We start from the raw sequence: 21604 nt of genomic DNA, 5'->3' as shown, positions 1-21604 counted from the left end.
AATAACTAAAGAACTGAACATCATCCCATTCAGCATAGCCTAATAAGTTCAGAACTGAACATCATCTCTTCAGAAAACCCTCTGATAATTCAAGTTTTTTTTTTACTAGTTGGCTTTTCTATTTTTCAGAACACACCAACATGCATTCTCGTTCTTAACCACACATACATTTAAAACCTCACTCACGTGTTCCTGTTGTTTCTAAATTCTATCTATATGGCTTGTAAAGAATTATTAAGTCAGCTCACTGAAGTGAATGGAAAGGTAGGGCTGGATCCGAACAGCAAACCATACGGTTCAAAGGCAAACGCCTTACAGTTCAAATAAAGAGCAAGCTTTGCAGTCGAGAGGAGAGTACGGGTCTTCTGCTGATGTTGGTATTATTAACTGATCAGCCAATATAGGAGATTTATTATAATGTGCTGAATGATATGATTCATACCAGTGTATAAACAAGTGTGAAAGAATTATAAAATATAGCACTCTCTGTGTATTGAACTGTTTAAGGATATTAACACGTACAGTAGTACTCCATACAGTTTATTTGTAAATACTTAAACGTCTAAAAATTACATTTCCAAAAAAAAAAAACATCAAAAGGACAGAGCCAAAAGAATCCCTGCATTTTTTCATTCAGATAGTGGAATGGTTTATAGATTCCTGAGCATGTGTTGCACATGATAAACGGAGCCATCTGGGAGTCTACCCAAATGCATCACAGCACTGAAGAGTGTTTGAAGAGATAGTATTTATTTTTTAAATGTGTAAAACAATGTCCTAATATATGAATCATATTTTATGTACACTACTATAGGTAAAGTAGCAACAGAGCTGTCTTAAAATCTGATTCAAGAAAAACAAAAAAACATATATGGTATTGCGTTTTTTTATCAACAACCATTAAATAATAACAATGAGAACCATTTCCATTCCAGTTCCAATGAAGACCCAACAAACCCATTAAATATGACAAGCAGGTGCAAACCTCATGCTTGTGTCTTTTGGCTCAAAACAAAGGGATGCATTGTTCTTTTTGGAGAGCTGTTTATTTTAGTTGAATCTGGATTAATGAAAGTAAAATAACTACTAAATAGATCACCCATCCTGGAAAAGTAGTAAATACATTTTTACAGTGGCTCTCAAAAGTATTCACCCCTCCTTGGACTTTTCCACATTTTGTTGTGTTACAACATGGAATCAAAATTTGGAGTTTTTGTCACTGATCAACCCAAAAAAAGTCCATAATGTCAAAGTGAAAAATAAAATCTACAAATTGTTCTAAATTAATTACAAATACAAAACAGAAAATAATTGATTGCATAAGTATTCACCTCCTTGAGTCAATATTTGGTAGAGGCACCTTTGGCAGCAATTACTGCCATGATTATGTTTGTTTAAATCTCTACCAGCTTTGCACATCTGGACACTACAATTTTTGCCCATTCTTCTTTGCAAAATTGCTCAAGCTCCGTCAAGGTGGATGGGGTCCTTTGGTGAACAGCAATTTTCAATTCTTTCTGCATATTCTCAATTGGATTGAGGTCCGGGCTTTGACTGGGCTTCTCCAGGACTCTGATAAGGAGAGAAAGGATTAATGTTGTAAATCTCCCTCCAGATCAGAAAGGGCGTTGTGTAAAGACAGTGGTACGCTGGCCCCTAGATGGACCGCCTTGATGGTAGGTGGAAACTGGAAGGTGACCATATTAGGGGGAGCACATAGTTGCATGTACCCGGAACGACTCCATTGTGATCAGCTGAGGGACAGCCCTCTATTGGAGAAACCATGGCGACGAGTTGATTGCAGGGAGGAGGTACAAAGGGGAAGCAGCAATGTTAGTACGCCGCTTTGCACTGAAAAAACGTAACCTGACGGCCAGAGCCTGTAGTTTGTTATTTTGTGTTAAGTGTGTTTTTCAGTGTTGCAGAGGAGAATTTATGTTGTTGCTAAGCCAGTAATCACCCCAGAAACCTTCACTGCACAAAACCAAGTCTTGCACCACGGTCTCCGGAATGGAGCATGCACTATTTTGTGCACGGAGGACGCGGGACCGACCATTGGACTATTGTTTAATAATTATTATTTTTGGGTCTGTAAGCCCGCCGTGTACCCCCCAGTACTATTGCTGGTAAAGGGGTGGAGTATTTTTATTATTTATTATTAAAATACAGACTGTTTTTGGGAGAAATACAGCGTGGACATTACTTTTATTCACTGCACCACTTACACCTGACGAAAAGGACATTGACCTTTTTGTTTTTAAGCCACTCCAGTGTGGCTTTGGCTGTATGTTTGGGGTTATTGTCCTGCTGGAAGATGAATCTTCTCCCAAGTCCCAGGTGTCTTGCAGACTTCAGCAGGTTTTCCTCCAGGATTTATCTGTACTTTGCTGCATCCATTTTGCCCTCTATCTTCACAAGCTTTCCAGGCCCTGATGCAGAGAAGCATCCCCATAGCATGATGCTGCCACCACCATGCTTCACGGTAGGGATGGTGTTCTCAGGATGATGTGCGGTGTTAGACTTGCACCAAACATAGTGCTTAGAGTTGAGGCCAAAAAGCTCTATTTTGGTCTCATCAGACTATAAAATCTTCTTCCACTTGGTCTCAGAGTTTCCCACACGCCTTCTGGGAAACACTAGCCGTGATTTGATGTGAGTTTTTTTCAACAATGGCTTTCGTTTTGCCACTCTCCCATAAAGGCCAGTTTTGTGAAGCACCCCGACTATTGCTGCCATTTGCACATTGTCTCCCAGCTCAGCCGTCTGTAACTCCTTTAGAGTTGCCATAGGCCTCTTGGTGGCCTTCCTGACTAGTGCCTTTCTCGCCTGGATACTCAGTTTTTGAGGACGGCCTGTTCTAGACAGATTCACAGTTGTGTCATATTCTCTCCATTTCTTAATAATGGACTTTACTGTGCTCCGGGGGATATTCAATGCTTTGGAAATGTTCTTATATCCTACCCTTGATTGGTGCTTTTGACGAACCTTATTTTGGATTTGCTTTGAATTTTTCTTCGTCTTCATGATGTAGTTTTTGTTAGGAAATGTACTAACCAACTGTGGGACCTCCCAGAGACAGGTGTATTTAAAAACACCTTAACTGCACACAGGTGGATTCCATTCAACTAATTATGTGACTTATAAAGACAATTGGTTGCACCAGAGCTTATTTAGGTGTGTCATAGCAAAGGGGGTGAATACTTATGCAATCAATTATTTTCTGTTTTATATTTGTAATTAATTTAGAACAATTTGTAAATTTTATTTTTCACTTTGACATTATGGACTTTTTTGTGTTGATTAGTGGCAGACTTTCCTAATTAAATCCATTTTGATTCCATGGAAAAGTCCAAGGGGGGTGAATACTTTTGAGAGCCACTGAATATTACTCATTAAAGTACAAAGAGCGATATAAAAAACAATCTTACATAATATCCTACAAAAGTTTCTCATACTTGCATAGTGCAATACAATATAGTGTAAAGCATTGTAAATGGGAAATGCATGGGAATCCTACTAAATAACAGTGCAAATTCACAGTCAAGTATTTTTCCTCTGTGAAAGACACATTAAGGTATTTTTTTGAAGCTATTAGTCCAATAAATGTTTCAATGCAACACTTCCAGTCCAATGCATTCTACTTCCAATTTTCTGAGGAGTAGAGGTCTGCTTGGGCCTGAATTTTAAGCCCAACCCGACCACACTCAACCCGAAACCGACCCGATCTCGAGCAAGCATATGGACCCGATCCGACCCAACCCAAATCAACAGAGATCTCAAATTCTTAAAACTGCGATGCGTGAGATTATCAAAATAGTAAATAAGTGACGTCATAGTTAATATAAATTGCCCACACAGTACACAACGATTGTCAGCAAACGGGACTGTCAGTAAAAGAAACACACACAACCAATAAATACTACTACTAAGGTTTTAACATTGTGCAATGCACAACCAACTGTACTTTTCATCCTTTCAGCACCAAACCAAAAAAGCAACATATCACACTCACACACTAGTCTATCTGCCACACTGGACAAATGAAGAGAAACCTAGTAAGTACACACCAATGTGGCTAATCAAAAAATTCATGTACGACTATAACCTGTCTAGAGGCAATAAGCATGGTATTATTTTAATTTAAAATTACATTGTCCTTTTCTCATCACTCTCTCCTGAGGAGATCAGTAGGCGGCACTGCATGTCTTAAAAAACATTTGATTGGCTATTGCTAGGTTCATATCCTGGGGCATATTTTATTTCACCATTTTTCTTAGTTTTCTTTATTCTTTGCAAAACTCAGTTCTGACCAAAACAAATTATGTGAGCGTTTGTATTTTCATGGACAAACTTGACAAAGTCAGTCAGTTTAGTTCCTACAGCTGTCTGAAGAAACAAGAGCTCAGGCACAAACTGCACTCTGACTAGCAGTGTGCTTTATTCCATAGCAGTTTGGTAACCAGTAGACTGCACTGCAATCCGACTAGCAGTGTGCTGTATTCCATTCCAGTTTGGTCAGCAGTAGACTACACTGCACTTTGACTAGCAGTGTGCTGTATTGCTTTACAGTTTATTAAGTAGACTGCACTGCAATCTGACTAGCAGTGTGCTGTATAGCATTGCAGTTTAGTAAGTAGACTACACTTCCTGCCTCTATAAAAGGGCATTATGATAGCAGCTAGACCTCCTGCTTCACAGATGAAGATTTATGTTTCAGTTTACAATGTTAGGAGCTTGTGCAAAAGATAAATTCAATGTTTAGTTGCCACTTCCTTCCCCTGGGGTCCTGCTATGCAGGTCCTGTAGTAAATGCATTTCCGTTGTATTACTAGTACTTTGTAGGACTGCTTCGAGGAAGTAACAGAAATGTAATGGGTTCTAATTTTGCAGCTGCTGTTTTTAATATAGGTTCGATTTTAAAAAGGTTGAAGGATTATGTATTTCAAATCAGATTGCTGGTGAACGTTGTGACCACATTGTGAAACCTGGTCAAGCTGTGACCTCTTCGTGTTCCTTTTGAACTAACAAGGTTTGAACCCAGGTCTCTAGAGAAGAAAGGCTAATGCTTTTCACAAAATAGCTGAACCTTTTTACAATTTTAACTTAATGTTCATTTGCACTCACAGCACCATTTATTTTTTATTTTATGTATTTATTTATTTGTTTATTTAAGCAGGAAATGTACCCATTGAGACCAGGGCCTAATTTTACATGGGGAAAACAATAAAAAAAAACAATTACAAGCAACACAGTAAAAAAACGTGTGTGGTTCAAATGTAATCAGAAGCGTACATAGATCAAAGAACAGAATAAATAGGACATTGTTAATGTGGACTGAAGGAGACGCATGGGCAGGAGGTTCTAAGCAATTCCCAAACACAATCTTAAATCAGAGAAAGAAAAAAGATCAAATTCCATGTTCATACTCTGATGGAAACAATTAGGGAGTTGATATGCAAAAGATAATTCTCCCAAACGTGTTCAAACCCTTGGAATATCTTTAAAAAATAAAGATATGTTGCAAGGCCTGTTCTTGTCAGCCACATCACATGATGTAGCCCTGAGTGCTGAAGAAAGTGATCTGCACTGCAGTCAGCTGCATATGTTGAAAATCATGTTTTATATTATAGAGGAGTGAATGGAAACAACCTTATAAGGCTGTAGTACCGCAGCATTGATGTTTCACAATGATACCCGAATAGGAAAACCGCTAGCATGAACGCTATTCATATTGCCGTGGAATGAGACTCTCTGTATTAAGACTAGTCTGAGTAAAGTGCACATGTTTATGTTAACAGCATGATGTGGAAAGTCACAGTCTAAATATCCCTGCTAATCAACCTCAACTTACTGCAGAACTAATAGAGAACTAACACATGTCTTCACTGAAATGAAACTGGAAATCTTGTTTACGAATAGCATTTGTTGTACCCTGTGGGTTTGTGTTTGTGCTGTGCAAGCATATTAAGCAAAAAGCTTTGTGAAAAATAAATTAAATTTCAGACATGCAGGTCTCCAGGAACTTGTTCCAATAACTATAAGTATGATTTATTCTACAGGTGCAAGTACAATTATACCCTTATAGATAAAGCGTTATTAGTCCCTTCATTAATCTTGTGTGGCTACAATATTATAGATCATGGCCATTTTCCAAACCAGTAGGCAAGATATGTATTGTACTTGTGTATAAAATGGAAGTCATTAAAAAGTAAAACTTGTTATATTTTTGAACCAGATGCTCAGAAGTGGTTACCAGTTTTAAAAATGTGTGAATCAAAAAACATTAAAAAACAAAATCAAAAACAGAATCCCAACCTATGAGAGAAATTACAATGTAATATTAGCTATACTCCTTAAAAAAGCTGTCACATGTTCTTTCACATTCATACAGTGTGACTCCTGCTCGTTACACACATCTGATTTGAGTCACATGTTCAGCATTTCAACTCACCTCTACCCCTTGACAGCCAAACAGAATACAATGTTTAACATAAGAAGATTAATGCTATGGGTTCATAGTACCAATAAAAACAATGTTGATTTATATAAAATAGATCTTAGCAGCCTTTCCTCAGAACCAAAACACGAAGCAAAACATTTGGGGGTCATTTTTGATCCTGTTCTATTGTTTGAGTTCCATATTAGGAAAATTGCTAAATCATCTTTTTATCATTTGAGAAATATAGCTAACCTTCGATCTATTACACCGTGTAACAAATTTTTTATTTTTTTTTGGTTAACACGTTACATGAAGTGTCTCTAATTACTGTGTATTTATATGGTATTTATTTATTTATGTATTGCATTTATACAGTCCTTTTTATACAAAAGCATCAAACCACAATACATTTGTATAGCATGTCACACATACAGCTGCAACCATTTAAATAACATTTAAATAACAGGATAATAATAATACACAAGCAGCAATTTTAAAGTTACATTAAAACCCACTAAGATAAGAAAGCCATTTTATAAAAGTGCATTTTTAGTCTTGACTTGAAAACTGTAACGGTCCCAGCTTCCCTGACAAACGAAGGCAGAGCATTTCATAATTTAGGCACTTTACTAGAAAAAAGCCCTCCCATGTTGCCTTTGTTGACCCAAGGAATAATCAGCAGCCCCACATTCTGAGATCACAGTGCGGTTTGGACGATAGGGTGTCAGTAACTCCTGCAAATAACTAGGTGCTAATCTATTCAGGGCCTTGTAAGTAACAGTGGCTTTCAAAAGTATTCACCCCCCTTGGACTTTTCCACATTTTATTGTATTACAACATGGAATCAAAATGGATTTAACTAGGAGTTTTTGTCACTGATCAACACAAAAGAAGTCCATAATATCAAAGTGAAAAATAAAATCTACAAATTGTTCTAAATTAATTACAAGTATAAAACAGAAAATAATTGATTGCATAAGTATTCACCCCCTTTGCTATGACACACCTAAATAAGCTCTGGTGCAACCAATTGTCTTTATAAGTCACATAATTAGTTGAGTGGAGTCCACCTGTGTGCAATTAAGGTGTTTCACATGATTTCAGGTTAAATACACCTGTCTCTGGGAGGTCCCACAGTTGGTTAGTACATTTCCTAACAAAAACTACATCATGAAGACGAAGAAAAATTCAAAGCAAATCCAAAATAAGGTTCGTCAAAAGCACCAATCAAGGGTAGGATATAAGAACATTTCCAAAGCATTGAATATCCCCCAGAGCACAGTAAAGTCCATTCCTAAGAAATGGAGAGCATATTGCACAACTGTGAATCTGTCTAGTACAGGCCGTCCTCAAAAACTGAGTATCCGGGCGAGAAGGGCACTAGTCAGGGACGCCACCAAGAGGCCTATGGCAACTCTAAAGGAGTTACAGTCTTCCACGGCTGAGCTGGGAGACGGCAGGCAACTATATGGAAACAATAGCCGGGGTACTTCACAAAACTGGCCTTTATTGGAGAGTGGCAAAAAGAAAACCACTGTTGAAAAAAACTCACGTCAAATCTCAACTAGAGTTTGCCAGAAGGCATGTGGGAGACTCTGAGACCAAGTGGAAGAAGATTCTATGGTCCGATGAGACGAAAATAGAGTTTTTTGGCCTCAACACTAAGCGCTATGTTTGGCACAAGCCTAACACCGCACATCATCCTGAGAACACCATCCCTACCGTGAAGCATGGTGGTGGCAGCATCATGCTATGGGGATGCTTCTCTGTGTCAGGGCCTGGAAAGCTCGTGAAGATAGAGGGCAAAATGGATGCAGCAAAGTACGAGAAAGGATTATGTATTTCCAATCAGATTGCTGGTGAACGTTGTGACCACATTGTAAAACCTGGTCAAACTGTGACCTCTTTGTGTTCCTTTTGAACTAACAAGGTTTGAACCCAGGTCTCTAGAGAAGAAAGGCTAATGCTTTTCACAAAATAGTTGAACCTTTTTACAATTTTAACTTAATGTTTATTTGCACTCACAGCACCATTTATTTTTTATTTTATGTATTTATTTATTTGTTTATTTAAGCAGGAAATGTACCCATTGAGACTGGGGCCTGATTTTACATGGGGAAACAATAAAAAAAAACAATTACAAGCAACACAGTAAAAAAACGTGTGTGGTTCAAATGTAATCAGAAGCGTACATAGATCAAAGAACATAATAAATAGGACATTGTTAATGTGGACTGAAGGAGACGCATGGGCAGGAGGTTCTAAGCAATTCCTAAACACAATCTTTTAAATCAGAGAAAGAAAATGATCAAATTCCATGTTCATACTCTGATGGAAACAATTAGGGAGTTGATATGCAAAAGATAATTCTCCCAAACATGTTCAAACCCTTGGAATATCTTTAAAAAATAAAGATATGTTGCAAGGCCTGTTCTTGTCAGCCACATCACATGTAGCCCAATTCATGAAACAATTCTATGATCAAATGTAAAAAATGTGAAATCCTGTTTTTAAACGGCTTGTAGGTTCCCGTTATTCTTCTAAACTACTAAATGCTTAACAAGCGGGACCACAATAAACACACATGAGTCAAATTACTCAAAAGCAGCCTCTTCTTCGTTGGGGGTTTCGTTGTGTTTGTTGATTGGTTATTTTAAAAATCAAAACGATCTCTGGTTGGGCATCAACATACTATGTCAGGGATGATGAACCATTTTAGCTGGAGTGCCTAGAGTCAGATTTATATATGTAAAACATTATATGATAACAATATTTACATTCATTTTTTTTTTGTAATTAAGTTTTTATTGAGCACATGCCAACAAAACAAAGTTTTAATATTGCAGTATTGCTACACTTCAGTGAAATGCATGAATCACATTTCATCACGTTTCAGAATTTTAATGCTAAACTACATTAAAAGAAACAATCACAATGCAATACATATAAAAAGTTTGTTCATTTGGCTGCATCGGTAACACTGGCCATATGATTAGTTTTTTTGTTTGCATTTGCACACAACCATTACCCGTGTACCTTAATTTTTTCAACTGTGATATATTTACTTCCTTAAACATATTTACTCTTTTACATTTTGTAAAATAACTAGTAGTAGATAATATACTTTGTGGCATTTTTTTTTTTTTGTAAAAAGATAGCTGTTGTTGTCTTCACACTGTATTGATTGTAAAAATTCTCACAAAAACAACAACAAACCTATCAAAATAAATGATACCTCTGATATGAGTACATTTGTGGATAGGCCATTTGTTTTTTTCAACGTAGTTTGACTCCTGCATTTCCCCCATATTGTCAAGATTACGTTAAAAAAACATCATCTGAGATAGTACTGTATGTGACCGTCAACATATTTTTGCTCGGATTATGTCATTCAAGGTTTTTTAGGCTTCCCGACTCTGACAATTTTGAATTGTGTCAGAGTGTGCAGTGCAAGTAGTACAGGAGAAGAGTAAGTAAAAATCTTCCTCCCTGACCCCGAAACTAAGTCCTGCTGACACATCCATAGCTGACCACAGTTACATGTGGACAGACTTAGTAAGTTATTGTTTTTGTCTACTTCCTCCTGGCCCCGGAGTGCAGCACAACAATATAAAACAGCCATAAACAGTTGAACAGAAATATTCAGATAATAACTATACAGTTAGCACTGCTCAATTACTCGGGACGGGGCCGTCCTTGCAAATCAAGTGATGTGCCACTCAGCTCTGATTGCAGGTGGGGGGGGGGACGACAAAACAACAACAACCAGCAAACAGCTGCTGACTTCGCGTGCCAACAAATACGACTCTGCACGCCACGCGTGCCATAGGTTCGCCATCCTCGCTATGTCATCAAAGCGAGCAGACACTTTGCTATTGCGGCTCTGCTATAGCCAATCGGAATCCTGGCCAGCGTAAGAGTCAGTGTGCTGAAAGAACAAGTAATGAGATGCTTCTGGGAAATGTAGTGGAGTAAAAAGTATCATGTTTTCTAAACAAACATACTTAAGTAAAAGTAAAGTATCCCAAAAATAAAGTACTTAAGTACAGATCCCGAAAACAAATACTTACTGTAAGTAGTGTAACAAAGTTACCTATCGCTGCTACAATTTGCAGCACTATAATAAAAGCAGCCCTGGCATCGTGCATCTGAACCCAGCAGGTGAACTGGCAGGCTTTGTCAGTAGCTGTCACCCAGGAGTTAAACAGGACAGGAGGGCGAGCTTGGACTTGAAAGCTGGACTATAAACCACAGTACAAGGCAAACATGTTAACAGCAAGACTACTGTATGGTGCCAATGGGGTTCATTGTGAAATATGAAATGCCTCCAATTAGCGTGCCCCTCGACCCACAGTATCTACAAGATACACAAACTGCCATGCCTGACTTTCTTTAAGGCAAGTGCAGTCAATAAGGTCATTGGGATCATTGTAGTTGCTTGGATCTTTCTGGGAAGTGTTCATATATTTTCTGTGTTGTCTGCATTATTACAATGCACTGTAAGGCTAGAAGGACAAGCCAGCTAGAAGGATAAGTCATTTATCAACAGCATTCACTGCTAGAAGTAACACAAAAATTAATTCCATTCCGAGGTAACTAAATTCACTAGATTTATTTTAAGTGCTAGTATTTAAAAAAAAAAAAAAAAAAAAAAAAAAAAAAACTTACTTAGAGATAGAGTTATTTAAATCATGCATTTTTCCAAAGTCAATAATTTACATTGTTTGTGGGAGATGCCATATACAGTATCATAATGCACTGCAAAAAAATAAATTAATTAATTAAAAGTAGTAATAATGTTTGTAGTCTTTTCAAATTAGAATTTCCATTGAAATTGTTATTTATTCTTCTGTCATTCGTTTCTTTAAAAAGGCTATAATCAGCCGTACAACTGACTTGTCAGGAAGACGTAAATACTGACAGACAAACAGTCCCAGGGGTCCAGCCATTCCTCTACACTTACTGTACAGCGGTGGCAGTTAGTCAATCAGAAAAAGCAAACAGAAAACTCAAAGACACATTTAAGCTGCTCTACAGAGACTTTTAAAGGATACTCGTATTGCAACACACTAGAACTGCTAGAGAATATCCTACATGTGCTGTTAAATGTAATGGCTGCACTTGTTAACTGACTCCGATACTAATTTTGAAACTCTAATACATCAATCTTTCACTATGACAGCCAGGTGATAGACTTATGTGTTAAACTGAAACTTAATTAAACACTGTTATCACAGCACATCTTCATAGTAAAAAGGCTGCCGGCTCAGATTTCACAAGTCATTAAGCAAACAGGATTTGACAGCAAATGAACTTACCTTGTAGCATACACATGCTAACATGTTCCACTCTGAGAAACATGCTGAGCTCCATGAGAACAGGACCCATATGCTTCTTCTGTTCTTTCAGGCTGAGGCTCTCTGTTGAACTAAACTCTCATAAATATCTCCAGAAGCACTGGAGTGCTTGAACTATGGGAATTCAGCAGGCATTTCCTGTTGTAGTTGTCTTAAACACATCTGCATCCACAATATCCTAATTGCCACGAGTACTGCCCTAACTTTTCATATCCTTCTTTTCAGCAGCATTAAATTAGCAGCAGTTAAAGACGATGCCCTCAATACAGGACGGTATCTCTTTAGCTCTAGTTTATTGAGCGTCTGGGGAGAGAGAGAAACAGATACAGAGAGCCCTCGCAGGAACAAAGTGTTGATTTTACTCAGAGGCAGTTGTGGACGTCAAGTAGGAGTGGACAAAAAACAAAAAAAAGCTTGCAAGCCAGTAACTGCTGCTCTTATATGGTAATGCCTTTACTCTTGTTTAATGGAAACACACAGATGGATAGTTGGGTTAAAGTGCTACACTGTGTTGAACCAACTCCAAGAGAGCCTAACACAAGGGCTTTTGAAGAACTGCAGTATTGACAACATACTGTACTTGTTCACATACCAGTGCTGCATTCAATATTTCTCATGAGTATCTGATATCATGCACAGGGTTTTTGGAGTGCTTTATTCACTGAAGTGCACTGGGTCATGGGTAATTACATAGTAATCAATGAGATAAATGGGTAACACTCTCTTATTACTGTGTATTTACATCATAGTTACTGAGTAAATACACATGTACTTACACACAATGTACTTAATTTGTACATTTTTAATGATAATAACTTTGTTGAATGCACAAAACCATGAAACATATATCTTTTTGAAATATCCACCTGTTCCTTATTATTGTGTACATGCATTCTGGTTTAATTGTATAAAACAATCAGGTCAATAAGCAATCTAACTCTACTTTTTGCATTAATTTGTATGGTGTATTCTGCTTATGTGTTTTTATTTTTTTATTTTTCAGGTATTGTAACTATGGGCGGCCTGTGTATTATAAATACAGCAGTGTGTTACATGTGGTCTATTCCACTGTGACAGATCTAAATACCAATGGGCAGCCCGTATTATTAACCCCTCGTTTAAATACAGTGGTAAGAGGTGTAATATCAGGTTTACTAGTTAAGAGAGGATTAGGACCCCTCGTTGACCTCTTTTAAATACAGTGGTAAGAGGTGCAATAGCAGATTTATTAGTTAAGAGAGGATTAGGACCCCTGGCTATTTTATTAGAATATTGAAACAGGATGAGATTGAGTTTTACAGATTGCTTTAATGGTGCTGTTTGAAAAATGTCTTGGGAATGCTGGACCTGTCTGATTACATGCTTGTTTCTTTGGCAATGGCATGATAGAATGGCCAGTCACAGTTCAATTTACTATAGCATGTCTCAAGGGTTTAAACCCTTTACTTACGAAGCACAGTCATTTCCTGATTGCACCCCAGAGCGGAACGCACCACATGTCTCGTAATATGTGCTTCTTTTCAAACTGCACATTTGAGACCTTTATAGTCCTGAGTCTTGAGTCCTTTATAGTATGAAGTAAGATTTATGGAATGATTTTGTTAGCTACAGTGACTTTAATTGTACAATAGAATCAAACAACCAGAAGATGTTCAACACAATAAAAGGGAGAGTGATAATAATATTGCTATTGCCAATATGAGGCAATGCATGGTATTGTAAAACCTTGGTGGAAGCTGAATCATAGTCCCAGGCTTATATTTGGAGCCATCACCACTACTACCCAGCAGCCTTTCTTTTTACAAATTTCTATGATTATAACTATTTCCTGTACACGTTGTGTGGGGGTGCAGAACAGATAGAGCATTTCTGTCTGGAAAGATATCTACATTGCTTTCCAAACTAGATAAATGATGATGGTATTTAGATTAGCCAATGTTTAGTTTAATTAAATAAACTTTAAACCCCTTACAGTTTATTCTTCATTTGTTGTTTTAAAATATTGTACAAAACCATACCTGAATAAAAGAAATGCTTTTAAAGTCCAGTTTAATCTTTATCTCATATCAGTACTCTGATAGGATTTGCAATGCATCTCAAGAAAACGGAAGAATCATTGAAGTCATGATTTAGCAGCAGAGCCTGAAGGAATTGCAATGCATCTCAAGAAAACAAGAGAATCATTGAGGGCATGATTTAGCAGCACAGCCTGGAAGAATTGCAATGCATCTCAAGATAATTAACAGAAAGTAGAGATTACTGGCGTGCGCTCATTTTCTTGCTGAATAATCTCTGGATGGTAATGCTAGCATATTAAAATATGATCAATTGGACTATCTCAGCAGGTGGTGGATGGGCAGTAAATATCAATTTACAATGTGAATATGCAGGAGTCTGCGTCATAGACTGATATATAAGTTAAAACCATACGAAACTGAAACCTAAAAAACAGTATGATGTTTTATGAATTTTTAAATGCAGCAGAAACTTTGTTCCTGTCTTACAGCATCATATAACATCCCAGCACACACTCAGTGTGCACAGCTGTGTAAATGAGTTGTGATAACCATGCTTGACCTTTGTCCATTGAAGCAATAGCACGGGCAGGAAGGAAACATGCTCAGGGGTTTTATTTGGTACGAATAGTTGATAATTACCAGTGTGTTGCCAGTTCAAGTTTCTTATTGTGCCGCTTACTAAACTTATTTTCTTTTATTGCATAAAAGGCAAGTGTTTTTGCTTTGATTTCTACCATTTCTATCATATTAGGATAGCATGCTTTGTCAAGAGCGTGGTATTAAAAAGCAACAAGACAAAACAGAGAACAACAGATAGAAAAGAAATTTCAGTAAGGAGAATCTGTGATATGATTGAATGCAACTGAATAGTGATTGATGCAATATAACATGATTTAATGATGATAATAAATTTGGCTGGAGGTGAATAAACAAATGATATCACACAATCACGGTGCCGCAGATAGAGGGTGGCTATGGGCCGAAAGACAAAGCCGCCGAGCCATGAGTGGTAGAATGTATTAAAATTAATAAATAAACAACGATTGAGAGCGCATTGCCAATATGAAATGATAATGAAGGAAAGCAACTGAACACAAGGCCTGCCTCCCAAAGCATGACTGCCCTAAAGGACGAGCCCAGCCTCTCCAGCCTGACATGGTTGAGGGTAGCTCTTCCAGGCTCTAAAATTGTCGTCTTCCCCATTTTGGCCAGTCCGCACACCTATGTGTCCCTAGTGATTGAGAGGCCAAAACAAAAAGAAACGACACAACAGAGTTTTTATGCCTGCACTTTGAAGTGATGCATTGATTTGTGGGTGGATTGTCCTTCCGGATGGAACAGCGCATTTTGTGTTTGGTTTGGTTCACAGCTACAGAAGCATCAACAGCACAATCAGGCACATCAACAGAACCGCTAAAGCATCAGAAGTGTCAACAGCACAATCCAACACTGTCATTTTTGGTAATTAACATTTCTGTGCTTTTGCTAATTTTGTTGGTGATTCTGCTGACGTTGTTAAAGAAACAGGCTTGTAACCAGGAGGTCCCTGGTTCAAATCCCTGCTCAGCCACTGACTCATTGTGTGACCCTGAGCAAGCCACTTAACCTCCTTGTGTTCCATCTTTCAGGTGAGACGTTGTTGTAAGTGACTCTACAACTGATGCATAGTTCCCACTCCCTAGTCTCTTATCTTGTAAAGCGGTTTGTGATGGTGGTCCTCTATGAAAGGCGCTATATAAAAAGAAAAATTATTATTTGAAGCTGTGAGCCATTAGTGGTAACCAGTAACCGTAACCAGTAAATACATTATTCTAAAATACTGTGGTTGCTATAAAAGCCATGATATAGACAAGCCTGGATGTCACAGTTTGAGACACAGTATACCGTATCTATAGTCCTCACTTAAAATGTGTGTCTATTAAATCATGGGACCGTGGGACAATTAACCAAATTCAAATGCACACACTTCCCTGTTACAAACACCACTCCTTAAAGGGACGGCTTCTGCTTCGGCAAACTGAGAACCAGTGCTGTATATTACAGCAGTCCCAGGGTGTGTGGGAGGTAAAATAGCACAGAACTGTTTTTTTTTTTCTTTTTCTTTTTGAAGTTGACATAATGGGCCCCAACATCTGCTATATTATGGGAACATACTGTAGCATTAACAGTTTACTATTCTATGCCAATGTTGTATGGAAAATGAGTGAAAAACAAGGCTTGGGCATGGGGGGGGGGGGTGTTACCAAATTCTCAAGCAGTATACTGAAATGATGTACAGCCACTGGATATATTAAAAAGGATAATGTTTTGATATAGAACACCAGTCCATTCGTAATTCAAAGGAAGCTGGCACAAGCTGTAGACACTAAAGCAGCAAAGTCAGATGTGTTCAAACAGATGAAATCCTGCTGTATGACTTTGTCAAGCTAAAATCCTGCTTTTATAGCCAACAGCTGACAGAGCCAAGTGGAGATTGAGCTAAAAAAAGAAAGGGAAAGCAAATGAGCTGGGATTGGTTTGAGTCAGCACTCCACAGAGAGATGCAGCCTGCACTGCTCAAGTTCCAGACAAGGCCAAGCTGAACCCTCATCTTCGATTAATATTGCTCATAGTGGGGAGAATGCAAGCGTAGCAGGGAGAGATCTGTGCTGACTCTGCTGGCGTGTTCACGGGCTACAGGAAGAGGGCGGCAGTCGCCCAACAACCGCCTGTGAGTCATGGCAGTGACACGGGGAGGTGGGAAAGTGGGTGTGTGGACTTTCCCCCTCTCTGAATGGCTGAGAGGCGAGTCTTGGGTGATTGTTGGTCCTATAAAATAACGCTCTGCTGTTTCCTCAGGTCGGCCCTTATAGACTTGCTGAGAGTGCGGAAACGCTGGTCATGGACCGAGAACCAGCCGGGAGAGAAAAAGACACAAAAGTGTCACAGTGAGACAGTGAGAGCGGGGAACCCTTAGACAGACCCCTTAAAAATATAACAGAGCAGGCCAGGTAGCCGGCAACGTAGGACGGAGATCCGGGTCGCACGGGCAGCGGCGACCGGGATATTGCTGCAGAGTGCAGCACCTTTTATTTGTAATTTTGTTATTGTGTTATTTTGTCCCTTGTTATTTTTGCCTTCTGTTTTCATTGTTATTTCTTTGAGCACCTGCAAGGCGCCGGTATTGTGTACCATCGCTTGGTATGCCCGTGGTTCTGTTTACCATCGTTGGTAAATCAGACCACGGACCCACAGCGCCATCTGCGGGATAAACTGAAAAACAGCACCCCGAAAATAAAACTGGGCACCTGTGCGGTGTTGTCAAATCCACCTGTCTGTCTCCTGTGTCAGTGAATTACCCACTACCCTTCCACAGCAAGACAGGCTAAAATACATGATAGGACCCTCCTGAAAGAAAATAAATAAATAAAAAAAACTGGTGAAAAAGATCATTTGCCTGTGTAACGGACAGTGTTGTCAATTTGCTCTTGGCTTAAGACAGCTTATAAACATTAACAAATGTGACAGGCTAATATAACAAATTAGTTTAAATCTGAAGGTTTAAAGCCTCTGCACCAACAATTGACAATTAAAAGCTGTTTTTTGTTAGCTACAGTACATTCCTGTTTCCTATGAGCATAGTCACATAAAAGTATTTGCATACACACAACACTGGATTTGAATGCATTCGCAGATACATACAACGCTGTGGATTTTAATGCATTCGCAGATACACACAATGCTGTGGATTTTAATGCATTTGCAAACACACAACGCTGTGGATTTGAATGCATTTACACACAATGCTGTGGATTTGAATGCATTCACAGATACACACAACACTGTGGATTTGAATGCACTCACAGATGCATACAACGCTGTGGATTCGTGCTGATTTAAGAGTTTGTTATGCCGGTTAAAGTCGTATACTATAAATGCCTAAATTTAATCCATTGTTGTCTACACTTCGAAATGAATCACAAGTAAAATCGTATGGCCACATTACGTGAATCGTAGCACAAGGTATGCAACATACAGTGAGAGACATCGAGACTAGGGAATATGAGATAGTTTGCAGATTATGATTTCCATTACATGAGAGTAGATGTAGCTTTACAGTAAACTGATGTGATCCATCTGCAGCTCCATCCATTTGTGTTTCTTTCCATCTGATGATGTTGCTTGGTGTTGATAGTTGAAGTGTAATGCTGGCTCCAGGGATCAGCTTATTTTGCCTCTTACCCAGGTGATGCGGAGCAGCAGGCAACCCAAGCACATCAGCACACACATGGTCTGCGATGCTGGCTCCGGGGATCAACCACAGTGCGGTCTCCCCAGTGCATCAGCATGACAACCATCTGGATTGAGCTAAGTAAGGTACATCTCTGGGATCTTCAGGTGGGCACCTTCTGTCCTCTGTGTTTCGTCGACTAGCCCACGACACCTCAAGCGGACTCGACATTGATTCTGGAGTCCCATCATCCCCCTCCATCCCCCACTCAACGTAGCCCAGTTTACTTACCCGTACATCAGCTTTGCTTTCTTTCTATTGTGCTTGTGATCCCCAGCCAGAATTTTTCCGTCTCAACCACAGCCAGTTGCTGCTCCTTTCTGCTGCTTCAGATAAGTTCTTCTCTGTGCGACGCAACTCTTGGCCACTGAATCCAACATCTCTGAGAAACTGGGTTGTATAGTGTGCCACAAATCCTCGACAACCCACCTCCACTGGGTAAACCTGCACTCTCCATCCTGGCTGTTCCGCTTCAGCAGCTAGTTGAGTATAGTGAGGTTTCTTCCTCTCATACGCCTCATCCACAGCATCCTCACATGGCACTATTAACTCTACCAGATGAACAAGGCGTGCTGTGCTGTTCAAGACCACAAAACAATGTCTGGTCGAAGTTTAGTGGTAACAATCTCAGGTGGAAAAATAAGCCGTTGACCGACATATGTCATCATTTTAATACCTTTTCTTGGTGGTTGCTCTCCTGGAATGAGGAATATTGTCTTTTGTGTGTAATGCTTTGATGGAACTGGTGGCAACTTATTAGTCAGGTTACGCTTGTTGTCCAATGTTAAGGCCAAACATCGCAGCACCAGGAAACACAATAACACCAGTATCTGAGTGGATAAACTGTACTGTAGACTGTCTGTACATTATTTGTGAAGTACCTTACTAGATACCAGGACCACTGTCTTGCTAATTGAATTTCCAAGACAGAGAAGTTAGTTTCAATAATAACAAGATTTTATTTTAGGATTCATATGGATTTAATTAGATTTCTAATGATTAATCAGACAAGATGAAAATTTGATACTCTGCAATATATCAGCTTGCAATTTTATTCTGTATTATATACAATCAGGACTGGCTCTCATTCATGATCTTACTCTGTATTATATATTATATAGCAACAGGTTAAGTGCCAGGAGAAGTCTGACCATGCTAAACCTGAATTTGAACCACAACATATTCATCACATAGAAAAACTAATGTTTGAAAGACAAGGATGATAGAAAAGTTTAAACAAATCAAAAAAAGTTATTCGTTTATTAGGATATCTTCTCCAGTGGTTTTTTCAGCTCTTCTGCCAAAGTATGAGAGGTTGTCTTGGTCAGGAGATATTGTTGGCTGGTCTTGTTTGTGCATTTTGTTTGGTCAGGTTTACTGGTATATTTACTTATATAATGGTGTGACAAAAATAAAATGAATCTTTGTTGTAAATCTCCCTCACGACCTGTGAGGGCGTTAAGCAGCAAAAGTAGGGTCCTTTGGACAGGCGGGCCTGACAGTTCTTTTCCAGGGTCGGGAAGTGGTTCAGTGTGGAAGAAGGCGAGGCTCCGTTGTAAGAATGTATTGACCTGGAAGGGAAACGATGTAGCAGCTGCAGATTGTAGAGACAGCTGCACTCGTTTACCAAGGGGTCATGCGGGACAGCATACAAGGGGCCGGAGAATCGCAATCTACTCCTTCACTTGGTTTCGTGTTCATTTGGTTTTGTGTTCGCTTGATTTTGTGTTCGCTTGGTTTTGTGTTTTGTGGAAGGACCGTGAGAGACCCAGAGAAAACTGTGTTTAAAATATATTCGTGAGTGTTTTGCTTGTTTGTGTCTGTTAGAAACCAGCAATGCAGAAATAAGAGACGTTTTTAACAGCTTGACTGGTGAAGGACGTCTTATTTGTACATGATGCTGACTGTCCTAGTGAAACCAAGTGCAACATATTTCTGGATGTTCTTTAAAATAGAGCAAACAACCCCCAAAATCTCTATTGATGAAATATTTGAAATAATTGAGTGTGTGCTCCTTCAAATAGAAATATAGTAAAATAACTTTCAATCAATACAAAAATGAATTCCTTGGAATGAAGTGGCTCTGCTGTTTCTGACAGTACAATGGTTTATGAAAGGGTATATGTTGTTTCTGACAGTACAGTGGCTCATGAATGGGTTTATGTGTGCTTCCACCTCTCCAAATGAAGCTGTTTGTTAATGGTTAATAGTGTGGTCATTTTATAGTAGCTCGCAATTCATGTGACAAGGACATCTGTAAGACTGCTAGATTTAAATGTTCTGTTTCTGGCAGCTAGCCTGCCACCTTGTGGACAGCTACATATATTTCATGATGGTTGACAATACAGCCTTTGCAGTGGATTTCCCACCAGTTCTTCCAACTCCTCACTATCACGCATGCACTATACAGGTGCAAAAGTTTGTGCATGTTAGGCAGAGGTGTTAAGCCCAGCACTTCGCCAAGTGCACAGATGGCCTGGTATACTAAAGCATTATTGCTCATTGTACTTTTTAAAGAAAAGTTGGCAAGCAAGCAGAGAGCTCTGTCTATTACCTAATAATGAACTTTTATGTTTATGAACTCAACATTATAAATTCAGGGATGCTTAGAACAAAATGAAGAGTTTGGGAGAAAAAAAAAAAACCTTGGGAGAGGAAATGAAACTACTCACGTCACCAATACTAGGGCAAGGCAATGGGTAAGCAGCCTGAAGGAAAGAACATGCTGCACACATACAATATCCTTATGAGTCCAATAGCGGCATGTCTGATCTCAGATGTTATCTGATATGCCCGAAGTGCTAACCTGCCACAAGGGAGCTGTTGTATTCATGTTTCTGTTAATTATGTACTGTATGTGTGTGCTTCCACCACAAGATGGGAGTATTTCTCTACAAAAGCCATTGTATTCGCTATTAAAACTCTTGTTGTAGTCATCATTATTATTATTTGTTTATTTAGCAGTTGACTTACAGAGACTAGGGTGTGTGAACTATGGTGCAGAGCCACTTAAAACATCTCACCCGAATAACGGAGCACAAGGAGGTTATCACCTCAATTAAAACATGACGGAATATACTGAGAAAGTTTGTTTGAATACAGTCCATGTTAGAAACACCACATTCACGTGAATATGTGTATAATTAGGATTCTATATCTCAGTTAATTCTTGCAGTATAATCACAGTTTTAAATTGCAGGGCTTCTGAAATCACAGAATCGTCTGTTACATTAACCCTATATTTAAAATGCACTATACAGTGGCATGGCACTCTTCTTCTGAGTAAAAAAAAACAAACATGTGCTTATCTGCCCCTTGCTACCTTCTTCAGATATTATATATATATAGATATCTATATAGCCATATATATATATATATATATATATATATATTATATATATATAGATATATATATATATATACCGGCCAGAATCTTAGACTTCCTTACAAATTACAAATAACTTAACAGATTATAAGTTCTTACAAATGTATCTGTTAACACATGTTTTAGTGTTTATTC

The 21604-nt window shown here is 38.7% G+C and overlaps 1 protein-coding gene across 1 annotated transcript in view; it reads right to left on the bottom strand.

The window, feature by feature from the left end:
- The window catches only part of LOC121299814 (integrin alpha-1-like), a 68073-nt gene extending 55924 nt beyond the window's left edge, over positions 1-12149 (bottom strand). Inside the window, exon 1 of the mRNA XM_041227913.1 lies at positions 11758-12149. Coding sequence (XP_041083847.1) covers positions 11758-11827 — 70 coding nt within the window. The 5' untranslated portion in view covers positions 11828-12149. The remainder of the gene's footprint in view (positions 1-11757) is intronic.
- Positions 12150-21604: the final 9455 nt, after the last annotated feature.

This window comes from Polyodon spathula, chromosome 2 (assembly GCF_017654505.1).
Source record: "Polyodon spathula isolate WHYD16114869_AA chromosome 2, ASM1765450v1, whole genome shotgun sequence".
Lineage (NCBI taxonomy): Eukaryota > Metazoa > Chordata > Actinopteri > Acipenseriformes > Polyodontidae > Polyodon > Polyodon spathula.
Note: the sequence above shows the minus strand (reverse complement) of the source record. Positions and strands in the feature narration are given on the sequence as shown.